The following is a 13324-nucleotide window of genomic DNA, read 5'->3' as shown; positions in this document are numbered from 1 at the left end:
AGAGAGAGAGAGAGAGAGTAGCTAAAGACAGAGAGAGAGAGAGAGAGAGAGAGAGAGAGAGAGTGAGAGAGAGAGAGAGAGAGAGAAGGCGAGGGAGGAGAGAGAGAGAGAGAGGGGGCTTGGAGTGAGAACAGTAGATGGATGCTGTCCGGCTTGAGGGGACAGCTCATTCTTCACTAACGGGGAAGCCAAACATTTCAAAATGGAGTCGAAGGATAGGAACACAGCGTCAGGTAAGAATTCCACCTGAAGGGCTTCGGCGGGCTGTGGTTGTTTGACAACTCCTATAGCATGACTGAGTGTGTGTGTGTGTGTGTGTGTGTGTGTGTGTGTGTGTGTGTGAGTGTGTGTGTGTGTGTGTGTGTGTGTGTGTGTGTGTGTGTGTGTGTGTGTGTGTGTGTGTGTGTGTGTGTGTGTGTGTGTGTGTGTGTGTGTGTGTGCACGCGTGTGTGTGCACATGTGTGCGTGCGTGTGTGAGTAAAAGACCTGTATTATAACTTTTACATGAGTGGACAAACAATAAGCATCAAAATATACTGTTCTGCATTTTTTCAAAAATAGAAAATCTACAAGCTCAATGCAATACAATGCCTCACAATCGCGCAACACGTTGTGCTTGTGGGCTTGTAGCTTGCGAGCATGCATGTAGATCAGCTATTTTTGAATAAAATTGTATGTGTTGTAATAGTAATCTAAATCTACGTATAAACTGTAACTTAAGTTTTCAAGTAATGTGGAGATGTAGTGGAACAGAAGTATAAAGAATTGAAAAATGCTACTTGAGTAAATGTACTTAGTGACTTACCACCACTGAGAATGTGTGTGCATGTGTGTAGGCACTCAGGCCTTCATCAGTTTGTCAGACTGCTGCCGCGGTTAATTAGAAATGCAACATTTCCTTTTTGTTTGTTTCAGGGGCGTCACGGCCATTCACTGTGCGTACGACGCGACACCCTCACTCTCACAGATCCGTGATTTCATACCCCCCACTTTTTGAAAAGAAATAAAAATAATTATAATAAATCGGTAAAATCAGGCAAAAATAAGAATTAAATAACCTAACCCTAACCCCGAAATAAAGTAACCAAAAAAACTAACAAAATCCGCCAAAAAAATACAGAATTTGTTTACATTTGACAGTTACAAATGTTTTTCACGCTTTTTAAAATAGCAGATCTACAAGCTCATAGCGCGGCACTCGGTCCCGCACTATGAGCTTGTACATCTGCTATTTTTGAATAGCCAAAGTGTAAAGTAAGGGGTTTAGTCCACCGAAAGTCCACCCCCCCCACCTTCTGAGAGCCTGTGACGTCCCTGGTTTGTTTGTTTGTTTGTTTGTTTGTTTTCAATGTAGTCGCTATGCCAATTAATTCCCCCCCCACACACATGTCTGTGTGTTGTCACTACTGACTCACCTCCTCCCAGTGAGGAGCCCCCACCGGGAGGACTTCGTAGAGCCTTCTCCTACCGCCCAACACTCCTATCCCTTGACAAATATTCCCCCACCCACCCCACCCCGGCTTTTCTCACCCAAACACGGGCCGATGAGCTCTATGCACAGCAGCCATATTGGGAAAACTTTGGGCCTCTTCCTTACTATCCTTCACAGGTGTTATCGATGATTACTAATGAAGACTCTGTTCCATTCTGGTCAAACAGAGTCACGGTGCTGATATTGAGAACCACTGTGCCACACTAAATGGAACAGAGCCTTCATTAGCATCATTGGTAACACCTAGCTGTGAAGGAAGTAAGGAAGAGGCCCAATTTCTTTCCAATATGGCTGCATGTGCACAGAGTCTATTGTGTTTCGTATAGACGTTTCGACAAAGCCGGAAGCATCGCGGTGGATTTGAGCCCCCAAGCTCCGCGGTGGTGGGCTGGCACTTACACCACTGCGCCACCCGAGCGCTCCCCTGTGGCATGTTTCTTAAGACTGTTTGCTGTGAGTCTGCACGCGTCATTCTTTAGGTTTAGTTTAGTTTATTTCGATCGACATCAACAGTATCATGAAAAATTACACACCTTATCCAACATTTCCTGTTCTGGTTGATCGAAAAGGCATAGGCTGAAGCTCAAAGCTTATTTATGCCTATCCTTTATACTTGTCGGTTTAAGTTGGTTACATCAATTGCAACGTTCATAGTGAACGAACACTCAAAGATATTCCATATTTACATCCAAGAGTACTTACATTGTTCATAATAATCGAACACTCAAAAATATGAATATTCAAGACTTCATACTTACACACAGAATCACACACAAATATACACCCGAATGTGTGTATATACCCATATACACACATTCAAATACACATACCGTATACAAACACTAACACTACCACATCATACCATACCCCTCAATCATCAATGAACTATTATTCTATATGTATTAACATGTTATACAGAGCAGACAACACTCCCTAATCCTTCACTCCACTGACAGATATGCACGTGCTCTTCAGAGCGGTGAGAGCACCAAGATGTTTCACATTAAATTCCCTTCTCAATGCATATCTCCCCTCCCTATCCTTGTTTCTGTATATTTCCAGGTAGTAGTTTATTCCTTGCCTTGTAAATAATTTGTGCAGTTTTAAATTCAACTATATCTAGAAACCTCAATGTGTTAGACCTTAAGAACAATGCGTTTGTATATGATCATGATATCCTACCTTGTGAACTATTCTTATTGCTCTTTTTTGGATTGTGCATAATGGTTGAAGGTTGCTGCGGTAAGTGTTTCCCCACACCTCCACACAGTAGGTCCGATATGGCAGTATTAGCGTGTTGTACAAAGTGCACAGTGACTTGTAATTTAAAATATGCTTTGCTTTATATAGTACCCCAGTACTCCTTGCCACTTTGGTCCGTATATGATTTATATGGGCTTTCCAACTGAACTTATGGTCAATTATAACTCCCAAAAAGTTATTCTCATTAACTCTTTCCAATATTGCTTTATCAATCATTAACTCAACCTGTGTATTTAAGTCTATTTTTCTATTCCCAAACATCATGAATTTTTTTCTTTTTTAGGTTAAGTGATAATTTATTTGAATCGAACCATAATTTCAGTTTCCCCAGTTCAACTGAGACCACCTCAAATATTAGTATCGTCTGCATAAACAACAACTTTCAAAATGCTTGAAACTTTGCATGTATCATTTATATATAAAAATAAATAATTCTGGGCCTAATATAAACCCTTGTGGGATGCCAAAGGTCTATATTAGGCCCAAAATTATTTAAAGCATTGGTTCTCACAGTGGGGTCCTGGGGACCCCCAGGGTTCCTTGGGGGGTTCCAGGGGGTCCCCAGCAAAAGTAGTTAATGTAGCATGACAATCATTTTAATCACTTTATCCATGTATACGTTGGCTATTCAAAAAAATACCAGATGTACATCTGCTATTTTTGAAAAATAAAAAAAAGGAAAATGTTTTTGAATAATTTTGAATTTTTTAAACATACATTTTCTCTTCTGGGGTCCCTGGCACAAACATTATCCAGACAGGGGGTCTGCAGCCAAATACATATAAATTTGGGGGGCCCTTGCCATGAAAAAGTTTGAGAACCACTGCTTTAAAGTACTGTCAGTAGAGCACACTTTGTGGCGCTTAACTCAGGACTTCATGTCCTATAGTATTTTAATTATTGTGGAAGTACTGTATAAGTTTGCGGTATACACTCATCAGGGTGCGCTTGTGCGCTTCCCTCCAGGCATGCCTCCGGCGCTATAGGGAGGGGAGGCGTCACACGGTAAAATCTGCAGGGAAGATTCTCATTGATCTTAAATTAATGGACCCAAACGAATCCCATAAGGTCGCAACTGACACACTCACGGTTAAATGAACACTGAGGGTTTTGCTGTGCAGGTTCATGAATATGGAGTCCTTGCCTTCGCCTTCTGCCTAGCTGACTCAGCACCCAACTTCTCCTTCAAGGACATGCCAGAGACCACCTGGATCCGTCTCACACACACACGCACGCTCGTACGCACGCGCACACGCACAAGCATTCACCCACGCAACGTAACTCCAACCCTTGAACCTAACCTTTAATGCCTAATCCTATTCCTAACCCCAAACGTAATCTTTTTGGTGAGGTGAAACTATAAAACGTCAATTTCCCGAGTGAGGACAGGGAAAATAGGCACAACGGGCGTCATTCACAAACCATGGTACACCAAAACTGCAACGAGTCACTCAAAACGTGTCAGAAACCATGCGTGGCTCTTAGAATGTTTTATTTTTCATGCAAAATCTCTGTTAAACAATCTATTGCTTGTTTTTGAAGTAAGAGCGCATACTTTTTTAATAACATTTTTTATGTAAAGCATTTTGGGCTGTATTTGATGTCATGAAAGGTGCTATACAAATAAAGTTTATTATCATTATTATTGTTATTACTGGGCTAATAGTCATGAGGCAAATTCAAACCGAATGAATCTCTAATAGCAAAACTGGCTGATCACGTGAACGCCACTAACACTGTGTATACAGTGTAGAAGTCCTATAAGGTACGTTCCTCCCGCCAAATATCCGTCTACTCACTTGAATCCCTCCACTTTGGTGGTCTGCGTTGTTGGGGACACACACACACACACAACCTTAGCCTCAGTTGGAATTTTTCATGTCTTTGCATTGACTTTGCTTGTAATCATGTCGCTCAAACTTGTTTGATCTTTCGGGGGGACGGGAAGGGGGGGGGGACGGGGGGGGGGGGGGGGGGGGGGGCGACGACACCCTTACCATGTGATGAAGATGCAGTCTTGATGAAATCTAGCTGTGTAATACAAGCACCCACACACACACACACACACACACACACACACACACACACACACACACACACACACACACACACACACACACACACACACACACACACACACACACACACACACACACACACACACACACACACACACACACACACACTGACACACACCCTTCCTCCTCCTCTCCATCTCACCTTCTCTACTGAGTAACACCATCCCCTCCTCTCCTCTCTTTGTGTCCCCGTCTCCACTTGGCCCCTATGACCCCCCCCCCCCCCCCCCCCCTCCCTCCCCCACGCTCCAACCCCCCCGTCCCCGTCCCATCCCGTTCGCTCGTGCTATTTTTGGGGCTTCCTGAATCCTGTTTCCTTTCCGCTCGTCATGCGAACAACGTTCAAGAAGAGTTCAACCTGACCTCCGCCACTGACACTTTCATCACATCTAATGTTCCCCTCCTCCTCCTCCTCCTCCTCCTCTTCCTGTCTTCCCTTTCTCTTCTTTATTACTTGCATTCCCTCCCCCACACTCTCAATTCAATTCGAAGGGGATTTTATTGGCAGGAGAAAGCATACTGTACATACACAGTGTAGGTTGCCAAATATGAACAATCCAAAATCAAAACTAAAGAAAGATATGGTCGCTGTCGAGAGGGAACCTTGTATGTCCCAAACTGTAACCTTTTCAGGAAATGAGGGGAAAAAAGAACCTGCGTTCCACTGGACGTACTTATTATTTAGTATTGTTGATACTTTCATTGGTTCAGTAGTTCTTAAACCCACAGACTTAACCGCTTTCACTTTAAAAAAAAAAGCTGATCTACCCAGTTCACAACGCGACGCGTTATGGGCTATTTTTGCTACTTTTGTGAGACACTGTAGTATGACGATGTAGGGCATTAATTTACGGGAAAAAAACATAAACAGCTGAAATATGAAGATCCTCTTTTATAGCACGTAAACAAAGGCAAACAAAGTTGATTCAGACGATATAGAACATCACCAAACCCAGTGCTGTTTATTTATTTTATAAAAAATGTTAAGGGGTCTGATTCAACTTTGTTTGCGTTCGTTTACATGCCAAAAGAGTGACTTTGAGAGATGTTTCAGTGTAAAATGTAAGTCAATGGGGAGCATATTTAGAATGATCAATTTCTGATCACTGGAGCAAATATGTTTTTATTTCTTGTCCATCTTTGGAGTTACATCATGGTAAGGTAACTACACAACCCAAACCTTTACCAAAGTGGTCTTCCCTTTAAGAAGAAGTGAAAATATCCGATATACAAGCTCGTAGATCTGCTATTTTCAATAGTTTGGGTCCCGGGGAGACATCAATTTTCTCTGTTAGGTCTCTACCTAAAAGGTTTGGGAACCACTGGTCCAGATCAGTGATTCTCAAAGTCAATGCATTAGTCCACGGAACCCCATCATACAATTTGTTATCTCCCGGGGCACCAATCTATGCTTTTAATTTAACTTGGAGAATGTAATGAAACCATTTGAACAGAACCCCTTAGTTGTCCATTCGGACCTTTTGGTCTACAGTAGATGCTCTCAAAATCTTCACCACAATGTCAGGCAGGTCGTTTTATCTCCACTTAGCTTTCTGACACGTGCTTTTTCAGGCCAGTTTTGAAAGAATCCAGTGATTCAGGTCCTTTAATGGCGCTAAAGTAAGTATCGTAACCACAACCCCAGGGACCTACAACATAAAAAGAGGAAAACGGCACGTCCAAAATCAGTTTTTTAAGCTCCTTTTTGAGCCACAATACAAGAAAAGCCAAATCCACGCAAGAAGCGCCTTTGGTTGCACCTCCAGCACACTCACGTAACGTGGATTTCCTTCCCCTCACACGTATATACCTGGGCAGTGATTCTCAACATTTTTTAATTTCCAGGACCCCCAGTTTAATATGCATTATGCAAAGGACCACCATTTTACCATACCATCTTTTCATCTCTGGGACCCCAATCTACACCGTAAAGTCCTCAGTGTTCATTTAACTTTATTTTAAATGTAAGTTACAGACCTGTAAAGGGTTCATTTTTGGACCCCTGACGGTCACTGTAGAATAATGATCCCCGTTGATCAATCTTTCCGCTCTCTGTATACCTTACAGTATACATTTTTGAAGAACCACCTAAAACAATGTTAGCTACTGTTTAAAACAAGCGTTTGCTTTGATAGCGCTGTCGCCTCACAGCTAGAAGGTCCTGGGTTCGATTCCCGCCGGGGGACTCTGTGGGCGCTGGGGGCGTGTTCTCTCCCCCGCGTCATCAGTGCCCATACCCCAGGTGGGGTTGGCGAAAGGGCCTTTCTGTGTGGAGTTTGCATGTTCTCCCCATGTCCCCTAGGGTAGGTACCCTCACAAAAAACATGCAGTAATCCTGTTCTCTATACTGCCTCCCCCTGGTCAGCCGGGGCGCCTGATGGAGGGGAAAGGAACAGGTTGGAATAACGTGTTCCTTCCATGCGCTACGTCCTACTGGGGAAACTCCCCCCTGTCAGGTGATAAGAAGCGGCCTGCTCACTCCTCATGCATTGAAGGAAGCATGAGCTCAGCTCGGGGCGCTCCCCAGGCTGGCAGAGGGAGAGTAGCGCCCAGGATTACAAGCTTAGGCACTGGCACTGGGTGAAAAAATGGGTTACAAAATCGTGGGATAAAAATGAAATACAAATAAAACAAGCGTTTAACCTCGATTTGTGAGTAATGTGTATATATTGTCTGCTATTTTTGAATAGCCAAAGTATAATTATTGACCCCTTCATATTCGCTTCATATTCGCTCTGCTCGTTCACTAGTGGCCTTTACATCTTTATTGAAGACTCATTTTTTCACCGTGGCCTTTGACACAGTTTGATTGTGTAAATTGTATAACTGTTTTTAGCCCGTTGTAATGCACTATTTGTTTTGCCTCTTTTTGTCTTCTTGTCTTAATCTGTTTTTTCTTTGTCATTGTCAGTCTCTATTCTGACCTTGTACAGCACTTTGATCGACCTCTGGTCGTAGAAAATGTGCTTTATTAATAGAGTTTGAGTTGAGTTGAGTTGAGTACTGTCAAGCTCACAACGTCGCTGTAGATCTGTTATTTTCACTATTTTCAAATTTTAGTCATAAGGCATAAGACACCGTGCATGAATAAATAGTATTCCATTTAGTTTGGGTCAAAATTTAGTTATCTGACATTCTTTTGTTTTAGTCTAGTTTTAGTTGACTAAATATCATACCATTTTAGTGGATTAAATCTATAGTTGATTTAGTCGGCTAAAATGCATTTTGACGTGATGGCGTCGTAATGCCCGATTTACACTTAGCTGCGTCTGCGTGCCGAAAATAGCGGATCGACAAGCTCAGAACGTGAGCTGTGAGCTTGTGGATCGGCTATTTTTTTTGTGTGACATCCGCACACAACCAAGTAAAGAATCCTAGTTGTACTGGATCTCTTCTCCACTATCAGTCCCTCCCTAACATTTTAGCCTAGTTGTTATTTGTTGACAAAATTGTCAACAAATAACAACTAGACTAAACACATTCAGTCATAGTTTTAATCCTTATTGCTTGGTTTTTATTTTGTTTTTTATTTTGTCGCCGAACATTTTGCGTCACAAGTTTTAGTCGCCGAAATTGAACACCGACTTACTTGCTCACTCTCATCTCCTCCTCCTGCTCCTCCTCTTCCTCCTCCTCCTCCTCCTCCGTCATCCAGGCATGGTGTGTGAGAAGGGGATCCAGATCCTCCTCACCACCGTGGGGGCGTTCGCCGCCTTCGGCCTGATGACGGTGGCCATCGGGACGGACTACTGGCTGTACTCGCGCGCCATGATCTGCAACAGCACGGCCAACATGTCCGACCAAGATCCGCACAACAAGGACAAGAAGGACCCCGGGGCCCTCACGCACTCCGGCCTGTGGAGGATCTGCTGCCTGGAAGGTACGGAGGGGCCCCTAGAGGGGAGAAGGGGGGGGGGGGTACAGGCATTCAGGTTTCTCTAAGAGTGGAAGGAACCTCGTCTAAATCAGTGGTTCACCCATTCAATCCGGGAACGTATCTCTGTCAATTTAGATTTCTTTGGCTATAGCGCGGCACCGAGTGCCGCGCTATGAGCTTGTAGATCTGCTATTTTTGAAAAATCATGAAATTTGTGTCAAAGCGAACACTTCTAAAATATTTTGTTCCAGGGACCTCTAGAAGCAAAGATTACAAATTTTACAAAAGTTACAAATGTTCGCTTTAAAAAAGAACTATTCAAAGATTTGCACCAAATGAATGTTCAAGATTTTTTTTTTAAATAGTAGATCTACAAGCTCATGGCGCGGCACTCGGTGCCGCGCTATGAGCTTGTATATCTGCTATTTTTGAATAGCCAAAGTATTATAAAGTAATGGCTATAGCTCAAATCTAAAATGACAGATTGAACGGCTTAAACTTTTTAATATTTTATTTCAAGGACCTCCAGTCAGTTATGCATTTGTCCAGTGGTTCTCAAACAGTGGGTCAGGAGCCCCAGGGGGGTCCCTACATGATTTTGGGAGGGTCCCCAGATGATTTTCTGCTTAATGTGCAACACTTTTTTTTTCTCACTCAACAATAAACAAACCAACATACGGAATAGTATTAATCGTTTTGGACATGGTTTCCACCAGACAGAGACGATATACATACTGTACTAATAGGCAGGACGCATCTCAATTTTATCATTGACATTGTAATGTTATGGTGCTAAACCACTAGCCTGATTATCAGCCTGAAGCCGCGTGGAGCTACATCTGATGTCATCGCACAGCTTGTTTTAGCAGATATTCGCTGATTGGCTTGTCGTTTGACCCACCCCCACCTCCGACTCTGATTTGACGTTTTTTTTTCTACCGCGAAGATCCATAGGCTCACATTTCAACACCAGACCAAGAGGAGCAGTCCACTCAGAGAGTGGGCGGGGTCTATGGTTTGGAACCAGGCTATACTAAACCACAACAAGTTGTCTCAAGAAACGTTGCATTATAGAGCAGTAGAGACCCAATGTTTCCATTCTATTTGGCGACAGTAGCAAGGGGAAAAAACTCCCCATGCATGCTTCCAGCTATGCCTGTAATGCATGTAGTTTTGCTAGTGTTGTCTGAACATCTGGTTTTGTTGTTGTTGTTGTGAGTTTGCTGGCAACAGTAGAATTTGTGTTATCCAGCGGCCGACAGCAGACTGACAAAGCCGTTGCTTTCCAGGCTCTTCTGTCCTGAAGAGATCAGCTCTCTCTCTCTTTCTCTCTCTATGGGTCTGGTCCAAACCAGGCAGCAAGGAAGCTCCGCTGGATATGAAGCCAATAAGGAAGTGCTTTTCAGCACCGCAGTTCGCATTAATGGCCTATAGGCCTATTTACCCCCCTGCTGGCTGCAGGACAATTACCACAACATTGATTATAATGGGGATTTGACTGGACATTAATCATTCATTCATCAATACTTTATGCTTTCGGTCGCTAGTTTAAAGACTTCTTTCAATTACCATTATATATGTGTTCATGTAAATGATGGTCCCATTCATTTTTAAATGGATGATAAGGTATGCTTCTAGGGCTTCTACTGGCTCTACTGAGTGAAGACCCGCCCCTTGCTGGCCTTCCAGCCAATAGCATTTGTTTTCCAGTTGCTTTTCGGGAAGATGGTGGATTTGAATTCACAGAAAACAAAAAAAAAACACACACAAAGAAAATGCATAAAACGGGTCTGTAGAAACCAATGGGTGACGTCACCGTTCCCCGCCTCGTCCATATTGTTTACAGTCTATGGTCTAAAACGCGTTACTTTCCAGGAAACAGGAAATAGTTATTATCTAGCGTATTATCACAAGTTCTTGTTAATACTTTTACTTGGTTTAATATTTTCAAAACCCACTGACCACTTTCAACCTGGCGTCTCTATTTTGGGCTAGTCAGTAAAGTGAAAATGTTTAAAAAAAAAAGCAGATCTACAAGCTCACAGCATGTCGCATCGCGGTGCATTGTGAGCGTGTAGATCGGCTGTTTTCACTACTTTTGCGTCATGTGTCACACGAGGCGTCGGCTTGTAGATCGGCTTTATTAAAATGTTATTTGAAAAAAGTATGAAAATAGCTGATCTTCTATTTTCAAATAGCCAAAGTTTAAATAGGACTGAAGTGGTTAATGTATGTTTTATAATAATGAATTAATAATAATTCAAATCTACAAACTAGTAACTAAAGTTTTCAAATAATTGTAGCGGAGTAAAAGTACAATATTTGCCGAGTAGATGTAAAAATACAGAAAATTGTAAATACTCCAGTAAAGGAAAAGTACCTCATGATTGTAGTTACCTCATGATTGTAGTTAAGTACAGTACTTGAGTAAATGCACTTAGTTACTTTCCACCACCGCCTGGAAGGTACAGTGGGTGCAGGAAAACGTCTGCACGCATCGCAGATCTCTCAGTGAGAAGTTGTGGTGCAGGAGGAGGGAATATGACCTTTCTTGATTAGCTATGGGGATTTTTTTTTTCTTACCGTGGGAGGTCCGCGGGGTACATCTCAGAGGGAATTAGAAGTGATGACCCGCACGCCTTTTTTCATCACATTTTCTGCTACGCTCTCAGTTTTATATGGGTGCCTGCAATGTAGACGTTAGGGCTTTTTGCCTTGAGGACCGAGCGAGTTCATTAATTCTTTTGAAATCTGCAGACCGGCACAGAACTTTTTAACTGTCCTGTATATGGATATGCCAATGCATTTTAATAAAGGCTTTTTGTTAAGTTTTATGTTGAAGAGTGCTTGACTTTCTTTGGTTTAAGGCATAGCTAAGTTTGTCTTGTGTTTATCCCAGTGAGCCATAGTCGTCTATTAGACCTCCGTCTAAAACTGGGTTATAAATGGTCTAAAAGTGAAAGTTTTTTCAACGTCTATTCTTAGCCTAGACATTGATTAGCTGTTTTTTAAGCGTCTACATTTACACTGTTTATATTATAGACGTCATTTCAACGGCTATGATATAGACGGTCTATGTCTAACGTCTAGGCTAAGAATAGACGTTGAAAAAACTTTCACTTTTAGACCAATTATAACCCGGTTTTAGCCTAGCCCTTAGACGTATTTTAGACATCTAATAGCCCCAAAAATGCTCAGTGGGTAGACAAAACAATAAATATAGATATATTTTTTACCAATGATTTTCCTCTATAGCAGCAGTTATCTGCCACTGGAGTAGTGTGGTGGTGTTTACCTGCAGAAACACACTGCCCTCTTGTATTTTGGTGTTGTTCACCAAAACAAACAAATGGTCAAAATCTTTTGAACATAGCAGATCTGCAAGCTCTCAAAGCATCACGATGCGATGCATTGTGAACTTGTAGATCTGCTATGTTAGAATAACCAAAGTACTTAATATACCAATAAATAATTTGCCTCTGAGATGAAAAGGAGTAGAAGTATAAAGTATAAAGTATCAAAAAGATTTAAAAAAACGTACAGTACTTGAGTAAATGTACCATAGTTACAGTATATACCATACTTTCTACCACTGAACAGATCCCACAAGACCCTCCACTGCCCATGATGCACTCCCACTCCATCTGTCATGTTCTTGAGCTGGCCTTAATGTGTTATTTTAATGCATCATGTTATTATGCACATTTGGTTTTGCTATGGAGCATATTTCATACCTCGCGGCAAGGCTCTTTTTGGAACGCTTTAACCCATTAAAACCAGAAAAGCGTCCGTGTCATTTTAGATTTTAGCGTTGGCTATTCGAAAATAGCAGATCTACAATACAAGCTCCCAACGAGCTGCTATTTTTATATATATTGTGGGAGCTTTCCTGCCTTTAATTAGATAGTATTAGTGGAGAGTGACAGGAAACAGGGAGAGAGAGACGGGGAGTTGGGCTCGGGAATCGAACCCTTGACTTGCTGTCAGGCTATATTAGAGCCTATAGTGGTAGTGGTATGCGCCTGGCCCTACATCTGCAATTTTTGTTGTTGTGTTTGAAAAAATGTGAATCATTTTGTTTTTTCGTTGTTTTTCACAAGTCTTCCCTTTTTTTGGGGGGGGGGGGGGGTTCCTGGCACAAAATGGGGGGTCCACGGCCAAATATATTTCAATTGGGGGGTCCTTGGCACAAAAAAAGTCTGAGAACTACCGATGTAGAAGGCATTTTGCAGAATCGGCCCGAGGTCTTAATCGGTTAATGTTTATTTTTTATGCATCATGTTTTTTAATGCACATTTGGTTTCGCTCCGGAGCATAATAGTTCATACCTCGCGGCAAGGCCATTTTGGGAACAAAAAAAAAGGCTTTTAACCTGAACTCAACCCGTGGAGGTTGAGGGAGAGGACATAAAGAGTAGGAGGGAAGTGATGTGGAGCCACGCTGTGCCGCGCCGCAGCCAGCCCGTCTGAGAGCTACAACACTTTGTGTCAGGTGATAAGTAGGAGAGAATGGATGCTTGTTGGTTTTTCATGCCGTTTCAGCCTGTGGAATAATTCAGACGGGCGTTTTATTTTTTTTGTCGGTCGTAGTGTGTGTGTGTGCGTGTGCGTGTGC

At 42.4% G+C, this 13324-nt stretch overlaps 1 protein-coding gene across 1 annotated transcript in view; it reads left to right on the top strand.

The window, feature by feature from the left end:
- Window positions 1–202: 202 nt before the first annotated feature.
- Window positions 203–13324, top strand: part of cacng8b (calcium channel, voltage-dependent, gamma subunit 8b) — a gene marked incomplete at both ends in the record, with an annotated part of 38594 nt that continues 25472 nt past the window's right edge. Inside the window, 2 exons of the mRNA XM_084049131.1 lie at window positions 203–233; window positions 8489–8713. Coding sequence (XP_083905257.1) covers window positions 203–233; window positions 8489–8713 — 256 coding nt within the window. The remainder of the gene's footprint in view (window positions 234–8488; window positions 8714–13324) is intronic.

This window comes from Gymnoscopelus microlampas, assembly GCF_963454915.1.
Source record: "Gymnoscopelus microlampas genome assembly, chromosome: 3".
Lineage (NCBI taxonomy): Eukaryota > Metazoa > Chordata > Actinopteri > Myctophiformes > Myctophidae > Gymnoscopelus > Gymnoscopelus microlampas.
This window is presented reverse-complemented; position numbering and strand designations above follow the sequence as displayed.